General features: G+C 36.9%; 1 protein-coding gene across 5 annotated transcripts in view; it reads right to left on the bottom strand.

Annotated features, from left to right (window-relative positions):
* Positions 1-20414, bottom strand: part of ZMYND11 (zinc finger, MYND-type containing 11) — a 137102-nt gene that overhangs the window by 12722 nt on the left and 103966 nt on the right. For 2 of the 5 annotated variants that reach the window (XM_006887664.1, XM_006887665.1), the window contains 5 exons: positions 6302-6379; positions 5731-5823; positions 2892-2979; positions 2274-2329; positions 752-829 (listed from right to left, as the gene is read on the bottom strand). In XM_006887664.1, the coding sequence (XP_006887726.1) occupies positions 752-829; positions 2274-2329; positions 2892-2979; positions 5731-5823; positions 6302-6379 (393 nt within the window). The remainder of the gene's footprint in view (positions 1-751; positions 830-2273; positions 2330-2891; positions 2980-5730; positions 5824-6301; positions 6380-20414) is intronic. The other 3 variants (XM_006887666.1, XM_006887667.1, XM_006887668.1) reach the window with 3 other exon arrangements.

Here is a 20414-nt window from a genome sequence, read left to right as displayed (position 1 = left end):
TCACACACTCTGGCTGTGTTATCAGGAGGAGCCAGTCCTTGGAAATACACAGCATTCAGGGAATGACTGAGGGTCAGTGAAAGAGGAAGCCTCTTGATAACGGGCTGACACACTTACTGCAACATCAGGCTCAATGGTGGGGAGTGAGGATGCACGGGACAGGGCAGAGTGCTGACCTGCTCTTCTCAGAGTCACAAGGAGTCATCGGTGACCCAATGGCACCTAACAACTTTGCTTCATAAAGTATATTTCAGGGCCCAGCAGATCTGAACAAGATTAGCTTGTTAGAAAGAGGAAGATTCTAGAACAGGACCAAACCTGAGTACTGGGGTGGTGGAGATGGCTATTGTGCACACTGCTAAGCAGAAGGTCAGAGGTTTGATTCTACCCAGAGGTACCTGAGAAGGCAAGGCTGGCTAACTGCTTCTGTGAACTCACAGCTCTGACAACCCTATGGAGCAGCAGATTCTACAGACCTTGGGTTACCATGTGTAGTAACCAATGGCAGTAGCCAGTAACAACAGTAAAGTTCTTTAAAGGTTATAGTCCTTCTAAATAGATTCATTATTGCTTTCTGTGGCCTTTGATTTCTGCACAGGGCAACCCCACGTCTGAAGGACAGGCTGCTTCACACGGTCACGGTGCCAGTCTATCCTGAACAAGAGCTTCCTCTCTTTGGCTGACCCTCTACCTTCACAAACCTTGCACACATAAGAAGAAAAAGACAGAAGTTTTACAGCATTTTACATACACATGGATAACAGAACCAGTTGTCAGGGCGAGCATTTGACAAATAGAAGCAATTCTTGCAAAGCTGTAGTTCATCCAGCTGTAAAAGAAAAACTATTTTAGTCTATATAAAATATTCATGTACATTAAGCTATATAAATGTAGACATCAACTTAAATCTCACTAATATACAGTCTTGAATTTCACTCCATGTACACTCTTCTTGGCTAATATAAGTTTAGAAATTTAATTTCTCAGTAAATGATACTAGAAATATTGGTCCCTTTCCTGTTAAGACCATTTCTATGGGCCTGATTTGCACTTCAACTCCTCGTCAGACCTGCTTTCAAACTCATCTAGTATCTTTGGCTTGTTTAGCTCTCAGTTTTTGTTATTTTCTAAAAAATGTAAATCTAGATTTATCTAGAAAATAGCTACTAAAAATAGCAGCATCTAGGCCTCACGCTCCAATGTGTCTCTGGCATACTATTTTCTTCTGATACTCTTTTTTTTACAACTGGTGAAGGAAATGATTTGTTCCCTCACCCCCTTTATCATACCCGCAATTTTCCTCTTTATAAGGTAGATCTACGTAGCCAAGAAAACAAACAGATTATCCTAGAGAGGATTAAACCAGGCTCCTCCTTGGAGGCAAGGATTCTGGGGCTTCATCTGACATACTTTGGGCATGTTGCAAGGAGGGACAGGTCTTTGGAGAGGGACATCATGCTTGGTAGGGTGAAGGGACGGCGCAAGAGGGGAAGACTCTCTATGAGGTGGACTGATTCAGTGACTGGGGTAATTGGGATGGGTGTGTCGGAGGCAGTGCGACTGGCACAGGATAGAGCAGGGTTTAGGGCTGCTGTGCATAGGGTCGCTATGAGTTGCAAGTGACTCGACAGCACGTAACAACAACAACAACAACAAGGAGAAAGCTTGCAATTGTTCACTACACCCGCCACTCTAGTTCCTGAAACTCAATGAAAATTATTTGATTAAATAAAAGCAAAAGTAAAATTGGAAATAAATTTTGAAAATGAAAATTTTTATAGAAATTCTAAGAGACATGCTTTTAAAACCAGGATAGTTACAAGTGAATGTTTCAAATGAGAATAACCACAGATACTTCTTAAATACATATTTAATTTATCAAATAAATAGAAACTTTTTTTGGGGGCTGTACAGACTATTATGAAACTGAAATGTGAATTCTCCATTCAAATAGGGCACATTTACTGAGTGTGTGTGTCAAGGACAATACATTTAAACACATCCATTATCCATGTAATCTAACAGCTTTGAAGGACTGTTACAGATGAGGAAAACAGGCTTCCTTGTACAAGTTATTTAGTAACTAATTCCTAGGATTTTTTCAACTATAGTTTTGCTTAAAAAACATTTTTTCTCTATGTCTTTCTAATGTATTACAAATATGAAATAAGCTAATATGTAAAGGTAATGCCATACTTCATATAAGAGAAAAAAGCCTAAAAAGAAATTACTTTTTATTATTACAAGAGTGTGCTTATTGACATTAGTCATACCTCATGGCATGTGTCTTTATATAGCATCCTTGCTATGTCGGCTTGCTCGCTGTCTGCTGTAATTAAAGATTGACAGTACCTATTACCAAAGAATCTAGAAACAAAAGACTGTAAAAATTAAGATCATAATTTTCAGTTTAATGAAAGTGGATATAAACCATTTCAAACCAAAAAATATATTCTAAGTGAAATTCAGGCAACACAAAGTTTATAAGCATTTTTTTATTTTGATGTGCAACAGAACCATTCCTTTTCTAGGTATAGTGTGACCTTTTAACTTTCAATGCTATTAAATGAAATCAATGGGAAATTTCAAGATTAATCAGAGCATTCATAAATTGTCTCAACTAAGACAAATACTTATAAAACTACTAATAACCACAACATTGTCATTATCTGTTATATTACAGTTGTGTATTCGGCCAATCAATTCTGTAAGCTGTAACTGTATCACCAAATAGCCTTGGCAGTTTAAACTCTAAATATCAGGTCTTTAATGCCACTCGTGCTGATTTTTTAAATTTAGTGTTTTATATTATAAAATATTTTTACTATAGAATAAAAATGATATTTAACACACACACACACACACACACAAAAACCCCAAAAATATTCAACCTCCATAGAAAATAACTGTATTATGGAGAAGGAGTTGCGCATCAGCTTTGAACTCTTCATAACTTCGGTATTTCCCTTCATTCACTTTCTGCAGAAGACAAAAAAGAAAATGGCAACAGGTACTAGTGAAAGTAATTGTCTGCATTATGGTAACAAATTAGAGTTTGGAACACAATAGAGTTTTCCAGTATAACGGTAAGACTACTGCTGTACTATAGTACTGACAGGGAATATGGGTAAAGTAACAACTCCATTTGTAGTTTGAATATAATTAAGGATAGTACATCACTTAAAAGCACCCATAACCATGCTCTATATTAATTTACTGGCATAAATAATTTTAGCCTTTGTAACAGCTTATCATAACTATTTAGAAGGTACATTTAAAAAAATGAACCGGGGACAATCTCCTCCTGTACCAGTCAGATCCAATTTGACGGTACATATACACAAAATAATAAAAAAAAAATTAAAAGGACTAGATACTATTTGGAAAAGTGAAAAAGAGTTCTAATAACAACCTGTATTCCTCAATATATATATCTCTATCTCAAGGTAATGCCAGGATTTTTAAAAAAATTCTAGAGTAATATGTGAAAAGAATTTTCTTGATTAAGTTCTCTGCAACTTTGCCTTTGGCTTCCAAAAGGGAGGATTATGAAAGCAACCCCAGGGTGTTTTATCAGACAAACATTCCCAGGTGTGGTTAACAATGTTAGCTGGAAGAATCAGTTTCTCTTGGTTATGTACTTGTTTGTACACTTGGGAAATTGGAAGATGGAAGCTGCAAGTTGTCTTGGTTATACATTTAGAAAAGAACTTGACGTAATGCCTGTAAGGAATAGTTAACACAGCCATCTTTCCCCTCTCTCAGTCTCTGCTCAGGAATCCTCCAAGAACCAATCCAAGTGCCATTTCTCCCCTGAAAGCTTTCCAGATTTTCCCTTTCAGAGGTACCAAATTCTGATAGGACACTTAGTCCACAGATTATTTACAAATAGTGATTTCTGAGTTCTACACTTGAATTTCAGATTTACTGGTCTTTGGTGAATCTTGGTGCTGTTTAAAAGAATTGGTATTTAAAATCCCCTCCAGAATGACTCCCCTTTGCAAACAGGCTGAGAAAGACTTCCAAGCATTCTCAACACACTCAGTTTTCATTTGGACTTTTGCAATTCCCAGAGCCTGTATTCTAAATGGCATTTCAGTCTGAAGCAGAAAAATCATGTCATCTTCTCTATTTTACTTACAATGCTTGCTCACAGTAAGAGCTTACTAAATATATCACTAAGACACCACCACTTATCTACCTAGTGTTAACTTAGGTCTACGGGCCTGAGCTACATAAGAGAAAGGCCTATGTCATCTGTGTTATATTATGTACCACTGAGTGAGACCTGATTCATAGCTGAGCCTCTAGTGAATTTTTGGACAGTAAATCACATGGGAGGAGAATGCTCATCTTTCTCCCTCAGAGCACCTAGTGGATTTGAACCATGCAACTTCCTGCCCACCAAGCCACCAGAGCTGCTTTATAATCTAGGAGTTGCTGTTGTGTGTACCATCAAGTCACTACCGATCCATAAGGGACCTTGTTTTCAGAGGCAATTAATCACACAGAAGGAGACTGCCCATCATTCTCCCACAGAAGAGATGGCAGATTTGAACCACATGCCTTCAGGATTGCAGCCCAGATTCTTACCATCAGGCCACCAGAGTTCCCTCATAGAGTAATTAACATGTTAGGCATCACTGAATTGGTTCTGACTGAAAGCGACTCTACGTGCAACAGAACAAGTTCATGACATTATTTTTCAAAACTAGATCAAGCCTCTCATTTTAACCTGAAAGGACCGTATGAACTCCAGCTAACATTAGAAAGCCATGTACAGAAAATAGTTTCCTATGTCTGAGATATTAAATTTGCCAACCTATAGTAAGTTGTCACTTACCAGCACTCATGAAGGATCGATAGGTCTAATAGCAAAAGTTTACTATATATTTTTATCACAGTAAAACAATTTTTAAAAAACTTGTAACTGGCATAATACCAAGGCCTTTAAAAGGTGCCACATATTTGCGGTAGAATGTTGTTGTTGTTGTTGTTAGCTGCTGTTGAGTCAAGCAGGACCAAAAAGGACTTGACGAACAACAGATCTGAAGCCTGTCCTGTCCTGTGCCATCTTCACACATCCTGACACATGAGAGCTCACTGCAGCGGTCACCATATCAATTCACTTGGTTGAGGGTCTTTCTCTCCTTTGCTGACCTTTTCCAGCATCATGTCCCTCTCCAAGGAATAGCCCCTCCTACCGACATCCCCAAAGTATGTGAGGAGAAGCCTCATCATTCCTGCAGCACTCTGGCTGCACCCTCTCCAAGACATCTCTATTCACTGTCCAGTTCTCAGATGTATGGTATAGCATGCACAGCATAGCGTAGATCTCAGATGCATATGCAAGCATAGAATGTGGTAGAATAAGTACATAAAACTGAAAAATACTAATTCCTTAGGGGGCTCAGGTGGCTTAGTGGTAAGAAGTTGTGCTAAGCCAAAAGCAAGCAGTTAGAATCCACATGAGAAATATGGGCTCTCACGTGTGATTTACTGCTTCTGAAAGTCCACTGGAGGTTTAGCTATGAGTTGATTCAGATGCATTGGTATATATCAACAATAACTAATTCCTTACCTGGTAATTTCACTTTTAGTAAGAAACTGGGATAAAAACATATTTTTTGGAGAAACACTGATGACCAGAATCCTTGATCATTAAATTTTTCTTTAATATGATAACTAAGAGATTATATTTGAAACAGAAATAAAAGGAAGTGACTTTACCTCTTGTATGGTGGGAACATCAACAGCTGAATGCACCAGCCTCCTGTACATTGGATGTTTATTGTCTTTCCCCTTTTTATTAAGATCTATAGCCTAAAAGAGTATTAGATAAATCAATTTTAAATGTAGACAAAGAAAGATAGGTACAAAATATCAATTCCTAATACTCAAATATTTTCTACCTCTAAGGAAAATCTTAGCAAGCATGGTTAAAATGTATTTGGAAAATGTGCACATGCGACATAGTGTAACAAAACATTTCTGAAAGTTCTGGTAAACAAAGTTATTTTGTAAATTTTCATAATTAAACACTAACTATGGAATGTTCACTATGGTAAATGAACTTTAACTATTTAAATGCTTCTCATTTACTGCGGCAAAAATGGAGAAAAAATGGTCTAAAAGTCTTAGAACACTTTACTCACAAAGCTGTCAGACAGCTTTCATCCTTCATAGTGCTTACTATACAGACTATATATACATAATGCTTATCAACCATGACATTTTTAACACTCACCCAGAGTAAAATACATTTGGGGAAATTGTAAAAGACTCCCACGATGTGACTTACCCGCTCCTTCATGCGAGACACAATGAATCTTAGATATGTGCTCATCTCCTGTTTGTTTGTATTTTTCTTCTTAATGCTCTGTTAAAAAAGAAGAGATGAAATATAAGATCCGAACATTCATAAGTCTATATTCATGTAAGATATTTACAGTTATGAAGGTTATTTATATATATTAAGTTGCTGTTTCAACATACTTGATTTAAAGAAACCCTTGAAGTTAGCCTTGGAAATTGCATTTAATGTTAACAAGCTGAGAACTGAAAGAGCACTGTCTTGTGTTTGGCTGACTACCTTAGAGAATGATGCATTTTTATCTTGACATTTTAAAACTTCAACCAATTCTCAGATGAAACAATATAACAGAAATGGGGAATAACTTATTTTTTTAAAACCAAAATTAATAACACTCAGTGGCTAAAGTCAAGATAGTAATGTTGCTGTACACGATTCATAGGTGACAGAGGTTCTTAATAACATTTTTATCAAATAATATGTATTAAAATTCACCATTCAATATTGCAAATTTCAAATTCCTCCTAAACCACTTTAGCCATTGAGTTTTTGTTTTACTATTTAAATAGTTATTCAAATTTCTACTGGCACAACTTAAAGCTAACTAAGATTCTTCAAGCTGGCCTTAATGAGAATTAATATTCTTCAGTTTACCACTCAGAAAATCCAACTTTATTTAGAAAAAAATAAAAGATAGTCCTCCACTTTTTCTTTCTGTCATTTCTTGATAAGATAAGTATTTCTCTATACTTAACTAAACTCAAAAGAAATAACCATCCAGATGTTCGTCACAATGATCTGGAGAAAAACAGCAAAAGCAATCAAGTGCACTTCTAAATAAGGAGTAAAAAGGTGTTTTATTTTCTGGACACTTAATTTTATTTCTTCTTGGCACTTTTAACCTAAAGTCTTGTTAATGTATACATGTAGTCAATATTAACCTAATCAGCTTTATTTATGGCTGTTTAGGAAAATTATAGCTTTTCTCAATGTTGGCGATGAACCAAAGATTAGTGATGCAACATTTATAAAAATGCTCTGCCTGTATGAATTACAATTAGGGCTTTTGACATACAGTTACTTATTCATTTATTAATTCCTCAGGTGGCTTGATCTGTGACCATTGGTACCAGTGAGGTGGATACGGAGTGTAAAATGCAGTGATACTCTGGATACCAGATTTATAATCACTGATGGTTGGAAATTGTAGTTTAAGAATTCTCATTTTTAACAAGATCTCTAGCTAATACTCATACACACTAACATCTGTCTGAGACCATTCACTACTCTTTTAAGAAAGTAAATTATACAATGGTCACTGGTATTTTATTTATGTATTTTACATGTAACACAGAATTAGTGCAGAAGGAATACTCAGTCCATCTGAAGGTTCTGTGTGGATGTATTTTTACATATGTTGTTCTTGTTGTTAAGTGCCGTCGAGTCGCAGGCGACTCATAGCGACCCTGTGAAGGAGAGTCCTTGACGCTTGGGTGCCTTTCATCCTCTCTCCAAGTTCATAGGGTTTCCGGAGGCAAGCTATTATGGAAGTGGACGCCACTCCTCCTTCCACGCTTGTTCAATTGGGGAGCTCCACCCCACTCTCAGTCTACACTGTAGCCAAACATTAACGCATTTGACACATCTGTGTCACAGTGTTCAGCCTCACAGTAACAACAAGTGACCGCGGGACGGCAACTTGTACACCAGGTGCACTTAGTTTATTCATATTCTACTCACATTAACTGATGAGTTTGTCATATTGCTATGTTCTTTTTGGCGGTATTGCTGATTTCTTTGCTTAGTCTGCTTTTAGGTCCTAAATTCATTTTAAGATTTTTCTTATTTTCTTTGTTGCTGCTGTTGTAATGTTTACTGAGTCATGGTTTTCCTTTTTGTCATTTTAATAAAAGTGGTTTACTAACTTTTTGGGGGATTATCTAGTTTATTAAGGAACAGTTCACTTTATAATGAAATCACCTGGACTTTCTCACTATTAAAAATTCTGTAACTACACTTCTTACTCTCTCTTTTTGTTTTGCAGCTATCATCACTTGGAGACCCGTTTTCCTATTTTTCGGTCTTGTATGCCATCCTTCTTGGAAGTCCCCAGCAAACTGGTTTTTCATTCAACGATAAATACATATATTGAGTGGAAGCCTTAGTTATAACCCCACATATTTAACAGACTGTGCCCAACCCTTCTTGCATACGCAGAAATAATTTTTGGGTTTAGAGTCATAAGGTACAATGAAACCAGTGTTTCTTGGGTAGAAATTATGTATAAATGGCATCAGAATGCTAACACTATAGCTAAAATGTTTGCAATTAGAATGTTTTTTCCTTGAAATAAAAAAATATTTAAAAACTTTGATGTAGCAAAATTTTATTTATATTGCTTAGGCATAGGTATTTGTTTATGTATCTGATTTAAATAAAGACCTATTTTCAGTACATTTTCTAGCAAAGCCTTTATCTCTGGTGGCCTCGTGAATGAGGGAGGTGACACCTCTGGTGGTTCAAACCCAGCAGCTGCTCTGCGGAGAAAGATGGACATTCTCCTGTGAGATTTACTGCCTCTGCCTTGGCTAAGAGTCAGTTTTGATTCAATGGCCATGAGCTGAGTTGAAAAATGCAATAACTTTGGTTTTCATCTGTTTAAAGTTTTTTTAAAATAAATTGTTAATTTAGTTTAACTGTGTGCTGCTTTCTCCTCCCCTTTTTTCTTCCCTTTGGGGACGATACTGACAATGTAAAGTTCATGCTGAGGCCCTTAGTTTCAGAAAACAAAGTGTTATAACACAGGATGAAAACCTAGTCCTGCATTGTGATAATCTAGCTTAGTTGCTAGATTATCTTTTTTTCATCCAGGTGCAATTAAAAGCTGTGAACTCAGTCTGGAAGTAAATACCTTTTTTTAACCAAAAATAAAAGGAAACTAGGGAAGGATGGAATGACCTTAAAAGTGAAATGACTAGAGCCCACTCCATTGCCAGGAATCTCATGGGCACTTGTTCAAATTCCTTTACAGTGTCGTTTTCATATACAACTCTAGGAAAGATTTATCCCTCATTTAACAAACTGATATTCAGAAGACTCTCAACCAGGAGGATTAACACCGTGACCACAGCAGTGGACTCAAGTGTGTCAGAGAAGGTGAGGCTGGCCCTGGACAGGACAGAGCTCAGATTTGCTGATGTTCACAGGGTCACTGTAAGTCACGCTCGACTCAATGACACCTAACAGCAACAACAATAACAACTACTACTCAAGAATTTGGTAGCCAACTTTCGTGCTTCTCTACTTTGGTTTCACATTTAGAAACACCTGGGAAGCTATTTTAGAATATATCTATGGTATAAAATGGTGTTTTGAATCCACCTGATTTACTACCTCTGAAAAACTGAGGATCAGCTGTCAGTTCATATTCAAGGGTGCTCTACAACCACGTGGTGGAAAATACTCAGAGCAGTGACAGGAGGGTGGTCGTCGGGATTTACTGAGCCTGGGGCGTGTGAAGATTATCTGGGTGATGGTAATACTGTGTGTCCTGATGGGATCTGGGCTGCACAGGTATATGTACTTGTCTAGTTGATCGTTCACTTAAAGACTGGTGAATGCCACTGTGATATAACTTTACCTTAAAGGGGAGGGAAATACCCACACCCCAAATCACCTCACCAATGTGCAGATGAGGCCCTCGCAATCCTGATACAATCGGTGTGACGGTGTTTCCTGCACATTCCTAAGTGTAAAAGCTACCCAGGCGTTTCTAACAAGCAGGCATGACTGAGAACCACTGAGCAAGCTCATAAACGAAACTGTATCATTAATACATGTACGTGAAAGCAAACAAAGGTGGCTGTGGAGATGTTAACCTCCTCTGCTACAGATCAAGAAAGAAAAAAGCTGTATATTTTTAAAAATTCTCTTCTAAATTGCTCTTGATGTTTGTTTTTATTTTTAATACTCCTCAACTTACTTACTCACATTATTAAGATCTTTTTTATTATTTGTTACAGAAGACGAAGTGTTGGTTATATTTAAAAATATTTGTTGATCCTTTCCAGTTACAATGGTTATAAATGTAAAGTATTATGGTTGTATACAAGGATTAACCAAAAGGAGTTTTATAGCCAAAAGATACTTTATTGCAAGACTTCTTGTTCTATGCTTATTTTTAATTGCTGCCCAATAAGTCTTTTCTGGTGACAAATAGGGGATTAATTTGAAAATTTAGGGTAACATTAGACAACAAAAACCCACTCTCAGGAACTTAAAAATTATAATATGTAATTTGTAAGTACTGAATGGTGACCCTTGCACAATCTGTGCAGCCATGGAGCAGTAGAGTGGCCAGATGACTAGACAGTAGGTTGGTCAAGTCTAGGCAACAGAGTTTAGTCATCTGCAGCCCTAGATTTAGAAAATGAGAAGACTTCTTAGGAACTGCAGCACGAAAATGAAAAGACATTGATCACAAGCAAAGACTCTCTCAATAATTAATATGGACACAATATTTGCTGTTGCACACTTTGACATTTTGACAGTTTTGTGATATTTTATAATTAATTTTCATTCAATCACTTATAACTATTTGTTTTCTGACATTTACATTGTCATTATTTACAACATCTTAACAAATCCTTGCTGTAAATTTCTCTCACTCTGGTCTTCCCCTTCCTTTCACTGATCTCTCTGCTCCTTCCCCTCCACTCCCATCCCTGTAAGCCCTTTGTGATTTTTTATTTTTTAAATGCATTTTTCCTCTAACACTTTTTCGATTATCATTTGGAAATTAATATTTTATAGGGAAATCTATTTCAGGCTTACATCCTAAGAATTCTGAGGAATTTCTTAGATAAAGTTTGTGGAACAGCTCTATTCATGAAGTGCAAACCAAATGGTTTCTGTAAGATCCTCTCAGCCAAATCAAGAAGCTACATTGGAGAAAAATATATTGTACTGAATAGAAACTAAAGGGTTAGTTTCTGGTTTAAGTGCTAATTGGTTTGTGTTGTAATTAAATCTGGACAGCATGGTCAGAAAAACAACAGTAATGCTCCTTCATATCTGTAGGTTCCTTTTCAGTACAGGCTACTGTGCAACAATGTGGAAATCAGCATTCCAAAACCCAGTAAGTATTAGTAACTGTTTATATTTCCTGGAAGCATATGATAGTGAATTTGGTCAACATCAACGAATAATCAAGAGAAAGTTACTGTATCCTGCATAGACCAAGTTATTGCAATGATTTAAAAATGACAATAAACACATAACTGAAAACTGTAATGCAAATTTGTGTAAGCTATTTACTAAAGTAAGATACTCATAAATACAGACAATTGAAAGGCTGCCTTCCTTTATTGTAAAGAAAAGGGTTTTTTTTTTTTAAATCTTGGACTACTTCTTGAGAAACTGTTCTTAAGCCACTTACAAATAACTGCTGAGCTACTTCAAATTAATCGAAGTAAAATTTACAACTAAATAAAAATTTAGGTCATACATTTAACAAGATTTTTTGGCTGAAAGAAGGTATTAGCAACCTTTGATTATGTCAAAAGCTTATCTGCAGTTTACTGATGTCCGTTATATGAGGAAACATTCCAGCTAAGTGTGTTTACTGATGTGGAATGATTATCAATGTTTTTTTGAGACCCACTTTCAGTTGTGTTTTCACAAATGAAAACATAACTTGAACTCCCCCCCCCCCCCCGGGTGGAACTATCTTAGAAAGGCATTTATTGTTTACTACATTGAGCATCCAAAAGAAAGAAGTCTAAAATATTCAGATGCCTTTGTCTTGGATAGGGGGCTCTAGTGGCGAAACCATGGAGAGTTATGCTGAGAACCCAAAGGCCAGGCAGCTCTGTGGTGACCCTCTCACATGCTACCCCGTACTCATTTCTGCAGAATTACTAATTACAGTGTTTTATGACTTGTTGTGTGGAGGAGTTGGGATTCTACAAGGTGGCCTTGTTTGTTTTGGTTGAGGCTGGGGTGTGGACTGTTTGTTTTTTGTTCCCTTCACAATTGGGTGGGAGCTGGCTGGATTTAGCTAGCAATGGGCTGTGGGCTGGAGGCCTCTCCTTTAGAGTCAGTAGGGCTTGATGGAGGGCACCTGGGACGAACATTCTTCTAAGCAGTACAGCACTGGTCTGTCAATTTGCTATACAGAGGTAACTGGAGGTGATGCTAAACACTGTGACACTTATGTTCAAATGCCATAATGATTACCCACGGTAGTCATTGTTCTGTGAAGCTCCCAGATTATGACAAGTTTGGAAGCCAGAGTGGCATCCACTTCCTAAACAGTGTGCCTCTGGAAACTCGATGAACTTAAGAGAAACGACGGTAATTATTCAACAGGGTTCACATATTTTGTTCACAGGGTCACTATGAGTCATCCTCGACTTGACGACACTTACCAAGATTTAAATTTAAGATTTACAAAACAGCACTTGACACTATTCTGGCTGTATCTATCTTTATTATTAATTGTTATAAAAGTAATCCTTTGCTCTTCATTTGAAGTCTGCAAGTTTTGATGAAGCATTCAGATGTTATCGGCTTTGTATGCATCCAATCTAAAGGGGTTAAACTAGTAAAGCATCTTCTCCAAATTTTTTGCTTTAGGCCACATGTTGATTTCCAAGGTAAAAATATCTAGTATTTCAAAATTCATTTTATACAGTGTCAGAAAGAAATTGTTAAAATTATTCTCATATATAATTGTTATGTGCTGTCGAGTTGCCCACAACTCATAGTGACCCTATGTTCAACAGCTTTGAACCCTGCTCTACCTTGAGTCCATTTCACTGTTTCTGACACACCTACTCCCATTACTCCAGTCACTGAGTCAATCTAGCTCATCCAGGGTTTTTCTCTCTTGCGCTGTCCCTTCACACTTCCAAGCATGATGTCCTTCTCCAAGGACTGCCCCTTGTTCCAAGAGTTTCACAGTATGTGAGAAGGTGCTTCAGAATACTTGCCTCCAAGGAGCAGTCTGACTTAACCCTCTTCAGGATGTACCTGTTTGTTCTCTTAGCAGTCCATAGTATATTCAATACTCTTCTCCAGCACCAATCTCAAAGTCATCGATTTTCCTTCTATCATCCTTAGTCATTGTCCAGCTCTCTGATGCATAGCAAGTTATTGCAAAGACCATGGCCTGGATCAGGTGCACCTTAGTCTCCTGACTGACAATGTTGCTCTTCAGTACTCTGGAGAGGTCCATGACAGCAGATTTTCCCCAGTGCAATTTGTCTTTTGATTTCCTGGCTGCTGGTACCAAAAGTATTGATTGTGGAGCCAAGCAAGCTGAATCTGTTAATAATCTCAATCTTTTCACCATCTATCATGATGCTGCCAATCGGCCCAGTGGTGAGAATCTTTGTTTTCTTGATGTTGAGCTTCAACCCATATTGAAAGCTGCAGTCTTTGACCTTCTAAAGCAAATGCCTCAGGTCTTCCTCAGTTTCAGCAAACAAGGTCTGCATAATGCAGGTTGTTGATGAGTCTTTCTCCAATCCTGATGCCACATTCCTCCTCAGAGCCCAGCCTCCTGGATGATCTGTTCTGTGTATAGATTATAAAGGTATGGAGATAGGAAGCCTCCCCAGCATACACACCTTTCCCGATTTTTAACCATGCAGGGTTTCCTTGCTCTGTTCTGACGACTGCCTCCTGGTCCAAGTGTAGGTTGGACCAAGTGAAGGTTGGATTGTGCATTCTTCTCAGAGTTAGCCACAGTGTGATGTGACCCACACAGTCAAATGCCTTTGTTTAGTCAAATTAAACACACACAGACGTTCTTGTGGTTCTGCTTTCAGCTTAGATCCACTGAACATTGGCTCTAATATCCCTAGTTCCATGGCCTCTTCTAAACCCAGCCTGCACTTCTGGCTGTTTCTCTGTTAAGGTGCTGTTCCAGTCGTGTTTGGGTGATTTTCAGCAGAATTTTTTTTGCATGTGATATTAATGATATTGTTCAATAATTTCTGCACTCTCAAGTTACCTTTTTTTGGGATGGGAATGAATATGGATCTCTTCCAGTCATTTGGCCAGGTGGCTGTCTTCCAGACTTGGTACAACCTGGTGAGTGCATTCAGGGCCGTGTTTGTTTGTTGAAATATGTCAATCTGTTGTGAATCCTGAACGCTTGTTTTTTGTCAATTCCTTCTGAGTAGCTTGAACCACCTCCTTCATAACCACAGTCTCTTGATTATATTTTAAGAAATTCTTCAGTGTAAGCCAATTTTTTATGGTATAGTGACTATGTGGACTCATTCCATCTTTTTTTTGATGCTTCCTAGGTCATTCAATATTCTGCCCACAGAAACCTTCAGTACTGCAACTGGAGGCTTGAATTTGTTCTTCAGTTCCTTCAGTTTAAGAAATGCTGAGGGAGTTTGCTCCTTTTGATTTTTCCAACTCCAGCTCTTTGCACATTTCGTTATAACACTTTGCTTTGTCTTCCTGTGCTGTGCTTCCCTCTGAAACGTCTATTCAGCTCCATAACATCTTTTTTTTTTTTTAACATCTTGATTTCTTCCTTTTGCTTTGACTTCTCAGCTCTCTACTGCAATATTCAGGATATCTTCTGACGTCCATTTTTGGTCTTTTCTTCTTCCTCTGTCTTTGTAATGACCTTTCATATTCTTCATGGATGATATTCTTGCTATCCTCCCACAAATCATCTGATCTTCACCTGTTAGTATTCAAGTCCTCAAACCTGTTCCTGAGATGGTCTTTAAATTCAGGAGACATTGACTCAAGGTCAAACTTTGGTTCCTGTGGATTTTAGTTGATTTTCTTTAGCATCAGTCTGAACTTGCATACACAGAGAACAGTGAAAGGCATACTGAAAATTTCACTGTTCATATTAGTGCACCTTTTGGGTAACTTTTACATTAATTTGTGGTTTGTGAATTGTTGTTGTTGTTGTTGTTATGTGCCATCGAGTTGTTTGCGACTCATAGCGACCCTATGTACAACAGCCCTAAACCGTGCTCTATCCTGTGCCAATCTCATTGCCCCTGACACACCCATCCCGATTACCTCAGTCACTGAATCAGTCCACCTCATAGAGGGTCTTCCCCTCCTGCGCTGTCCCCCTACTCTACCCAGCATGATGTCCCTCTCCAAAGAATTCAGAATGATTTGACCAATTTGTTCTTTCCCCCTTTATACATAACTATATTATTTAAAGAAAGAAAATTCGAAACGCACAGGCAGCATCCGTTCTTCCTTAAAATAGCTTTTCTGTTTTCTTGGAAAACAAATGTCTTTTTGGATGCCATGGTCTAAGTATCATTATTCTTTGTTTAATGAAACTTACATTTTAGTCAATATAAATACTAGTCTACTTTCCACACCACTTATTACTACTCTAATGTTTTGCATTGCAGAAAATAACAAAAGAAACACAACACTTTGTACATATTTTTGGCTCATCAGTAATGGAAATATTAATTATCTTTCTGTTTAATATAGGTTTAACTGTAACCATTTTGATGTAGGAAACATTCCAATTATTTTCTCCTTTTATCCTTTTTAGCTAGAGGTGAAGGATTAAATTCCATGAAGATTCTGAGAAAGTCACCAGAAGAAGCATCACAAATGTCCTATCACCTGATGTTTCAGAGCCAAGTCCAAGGGTTTAGAGGCACACATGTCAAATTAACTACGGAATGCAAAACAGAAAAGACATGAACTACCTGCTCTTTTATAAGTTGGTCCAAGTAGTTTTATAAAGAGATTTGATGATAATAATTTCTGAGAAATCTTTCAACTTTATCAATGTCCTCATTACTTTTACCTCTATTTGATCTTGTGATGAGGAGCAGAGCTCCTCAAAATATTTTAAGATCCATTGTAAATTTTTGTTAGTATAAAAATGATGTAGTCTAGTTGTTTTTAAAACTGTAAAGATGTTACAGTGTTCATAATTGTGTAATACTAAAAAAGACCTTCCATTTTATTTCAAATCAAATCTTCATTCAAACCTCTTAGTATACTACCTTCAAGGTAAAAGTGCTAATTTTCACGAGAGAATGTTAGTACATTTTTCCTCATTAATAGAGGAAAATGAATGAGAAAATAGTTGTTGTCATGTACCACTGAGTCGCAACCAACCTACAGATTACCCTCTGGTGAGTTTTCAAAGGCAGTTAGTGAACCGTACGAAGGAAACTGTCCATCCTTCTCCTGTGGAGCAGCCCGTGGCCTCGAACCGCGTGCCTTAGGATTGTAGTGCAGCTTCTTGCCTCTAGGCCACCAATTTAATAGTGTATACATAATAAGAAATTTATGTTAAAATATTTTTATTTAATATTTGGTCCCATCTTCATTCTGAATATTAAATATTCTTCAGTATACTTTTAGAATTTAAGCAAGTTACTTACTCAAAATAATGAAAGGTGGCATCAGAAGTTTCTATTTCAAGAAAGATGTTTTATTATAGTTTTTATTTTAGCTTTCTGAATAACAAAATCAATGTCTCCCCAGTTTGTAAAAACTCCAGGTAGAGCCCTAATGGTTTCCTTTAGTTCTTAGTTTAATTCTAGTTTTAATTTAGTTCTAGAAGACTAGTTAGTTTTGTTGATATTCAGTTTATCTTTTTAGATTACATAGACTATAACCCATCTTGAGGAGGGAGGTAGAATGCATATGAGGCTGAAAATCCCATTTTAAATGAAACTTAACATGCTGTATAGACTTAACTCTGTATTTTCTTTATTCTTTTGAGGATAAAACAGTAAAGATAAATTTATTAGAAAGGTACATTTGCAAAGGGACAGACCTCCCTCTGTGAAGGAAATAAGAGGGGAGAGGTTCATATATCTATTTAAAAAGCAGTGATGTCAGTTTAAAATCAAAGGTTCACCTGATTCAAACCACAGCCTTTTAAATTTCTTGCTATGAATCTGGACAGTGTTGAACAATGACGAAGGATGACAGGAGAAGAATTAATGCCTTTGAGTTGTGGTGTTGGAGAAGAGGAGTGAATTTTCTGTGGCTTATCAAAAGAACAAACAGATCTGTTTTAGAGAAAGTGCAGCCAGGGTGCTCCGCAGAGGCAAGGATGGTGACGCTTCCTCACATGAATTTTGGGAATTTTGTGAGGAGAGGCCAGTCTTTGGAATAGGTCATGATGCTTAGAAGGGTGAAGGGTCAATGGGAAGAGAAGACTGTTATCAAGATGAAACGACACAGGGACTTGTGACGATGGCCTCAAGTGTATCAGAGATGATGAGGATGGCACGGGAGAGAGAAAGTTTCACATCCATTGTTGTGAGAGAGCACCTAACAACAACATTTTAAAAGGACCAAATTTTAGCAACATTTTAAAAACTATCAAAGTTCCTACAAAATATGTATCTTTGGTTTTTACCTCTAATCTGAAATACTCCACAAAATTTATAGCATTTGATTATCTGACTGCTGTTTTTGACAGTCATGAGTTGTACCACTGTACAATAAGGTAATGTAATAATGTAATGCCGTCTCTTTTGGCAGATGGATCCGGCAGTAGCTTGGAGAAAGAAAGATGGGCAATCTCCTTCTCTGTGATTTACAGCTTTGGAAACCAGCTGGAAGGTCTGGTACAGGTCAGTTCTACACAATGGCTATGAGTGAATGTGAATGAGGCATCTTCAGAGATAATTAGGAAGAGAGCCACTTAAAGGTACTTCCACAACAATAAGGAACACTCCTAAACTTTCCCTAATACAGCTTCTTTTCAAAAATATTTTGAAATTATTCATTAAATTCTCCTACATATTCTTTATTTTATTCTGTATTTTTTATTTTCTTGTGTTTTGTAAGCTAATTAATTATGTAATGTTGAGGCCAATGTAAATTTTAAAATTTGTTATCCTTGACTGAGGGAAAATACCATCTAAAAATTTATGAGGAGACAAATATTTTCTAGTTTTGCAACATAAGTAGAATAGCACAATATTTTTGCAAATAACACATAAATAATGTAAATGCACGTGTACTATTTGTATTACAACAAATATTTTCAAAATCTAAGATTAAAGTCTGTGGATGAATTTCACTTAAACAATATTTCAAGGAATCAATCATGGAAAAAGGAAACTACTAGACTCTAACTTTCTTATTCTAATTATCATACAAAGTTATATCCTTGCATTCTACTATCTCATGTATCTGAATTTAAATCAGGACTATTGACATGAATTTACAATCTATTCTAAAAGTTACGAAAACAAAATTCTTTAAAGTAAGCAATAAAGACAGCTTACTTTCAAACTAAGTCTCCAAACTACTAAGCTGGCAAAGTGCCAATTATTTTACATTTCCTGAAAAACCTTTATATGTGCTGCTATGTAGTGGTTTTTGTTGTAGTTTCCTTTAATGTTCTGATTTAATGATGGGCTGGACTTAAAGTAAATGTAGTGCTATCAGACAGGACAGCCTCTGATCTATGCAGAAAAGGCCTGGTGGTGTGGGGCAGGACATGCCGGCTGCTAACGGAAAGGCAGGCAGTACGAATCCACATGAGAAGACGGGCAGTCTCCTCCCTTCAAGATGGGAGGCGGAGGGCATGCTATGAGTAGACACTGCTTTGACAGCCCCCATTTTATATCAAAGATGCTTCTACTGGAGTAATCAAATAGACTGTAAAAGATTTAAAATGACACTAACAGAGTAGCTGCTTCTACTGGAGTAATCAAATAGACTGTAAAAGATTTAAAATGACACTAACAGAGTAGCTACTTGTGACACGTTCCTCAGTCACACTAGTCACATCTCAAATGTTCAGCAGCCATATAAGGTGTTAACATGATGAACCCCACAGACAGAAGTAACTGCCACCATGGAAAGTTCTGTTAGACAGTACCACTCGAAAATGTACGTGTTACCCAATCTACTACATATGGTTTCTATTGCTATATTACCTTGCTCACACGCTAAAAACAAAACAAAAGTTCCAATAGTTAATTAACCCTCAAATACTATCATTTTTACCAGCTGGCTTGTAAAAAGGGAGGCTTGCAATATACATGTGCACACCAACACACACTTGCACACACTGTCTTTACTCTGCCTTCTGTTACCAGGGAAGCAAAAAATAAAATTATTTGGAATATACACAAACATACCACACATGCACATGCTTATAGATACTATACATATTAAAATAAATCCATTATTGATAGTGGCATAAATTAGTATTATCTTGTGAAAGGCAGTGTGATGATTTTTAACAAAAAATTAAATGTATCTGTTTTTTAAATCTATGAATTCCACTTCATTGAATTTATTCTAAGAAGATGGTCAGTTAGATGACATATATGTACATTAAATTTCTTTTAAAAACATACAGTTCACTATGGTCTATTGTCAAGATGCTGCACTGCAATCCCGCAGGCATGCAGTTCGAGGCCAACCAGCTGCTCTGTGGGAGAATGATGTGCATTCTCCTCCCATGCGATTAACCACCTCTGAAAACCCTCCTGAGGGTCAGCTATGAGTTGGTTCCAATTTGATGGTACACAGCAACAGCACAACATATGGTGCTTAAATGTATTGTCTCTATAAAAATACAATCCTAAAAGAAATTTTCATAAAAGGTATGTTCTCAAATTTCTTTGCAAAATCATGGCTATTTGAGGAAAATAAAAATAAAACAAATATAAGCTTCCTCTTAATACAGCAAAACCTTACGATGAAAAGACCACTTCTTGGAAGTTGAAGGTCGGGCATACTTTTGGACATGGCAGTATGAACACCACCTTTGACAGATGAACTTTCAGTGCAGCATGAATAGAAATAATGTCTAAGGATGTCAGTTTAGAGCTAGCTGAATAAATTATGGTAACCTTTTAAAAATTATCATATACACATAAACATCTACCAATACGTTAAGATGTCTGGTATGCTAATAAGTAGACACAAACTGATTGCATTGCATAATTTATGTAAAGTTAGAGTGTATAGATAGATATATGTATGTATGAATACATATATACATACAAGGGCATAGAAGTAGTCTCAATAGTCACATACAATGTGGCATGGTGTCTGGGAATTGCATCTTTTTTCTAAATTTTATATATAGAAATTATTT

Source organism: Elephantulus edwardii, unplaced genomic scaffold (assembly GCF_000299155.1).
Source record: "Elephantulus edwardii isolate Elephantulus edwardi_28Jun2011 unplaced genomic scaffold, EleEdw1.0 scaffold00060, whole genome shotgun sequence".
Lineage (NCBI taxonomy): Eukaryota > Metazoa > Chordata > Mammalia > Macroscelidea > Macroscelididae > Elephantulus > Elephantulus edwardii.
This window is presented reverse-complemented; position numbering and strand designations above follow the sequence as displayed.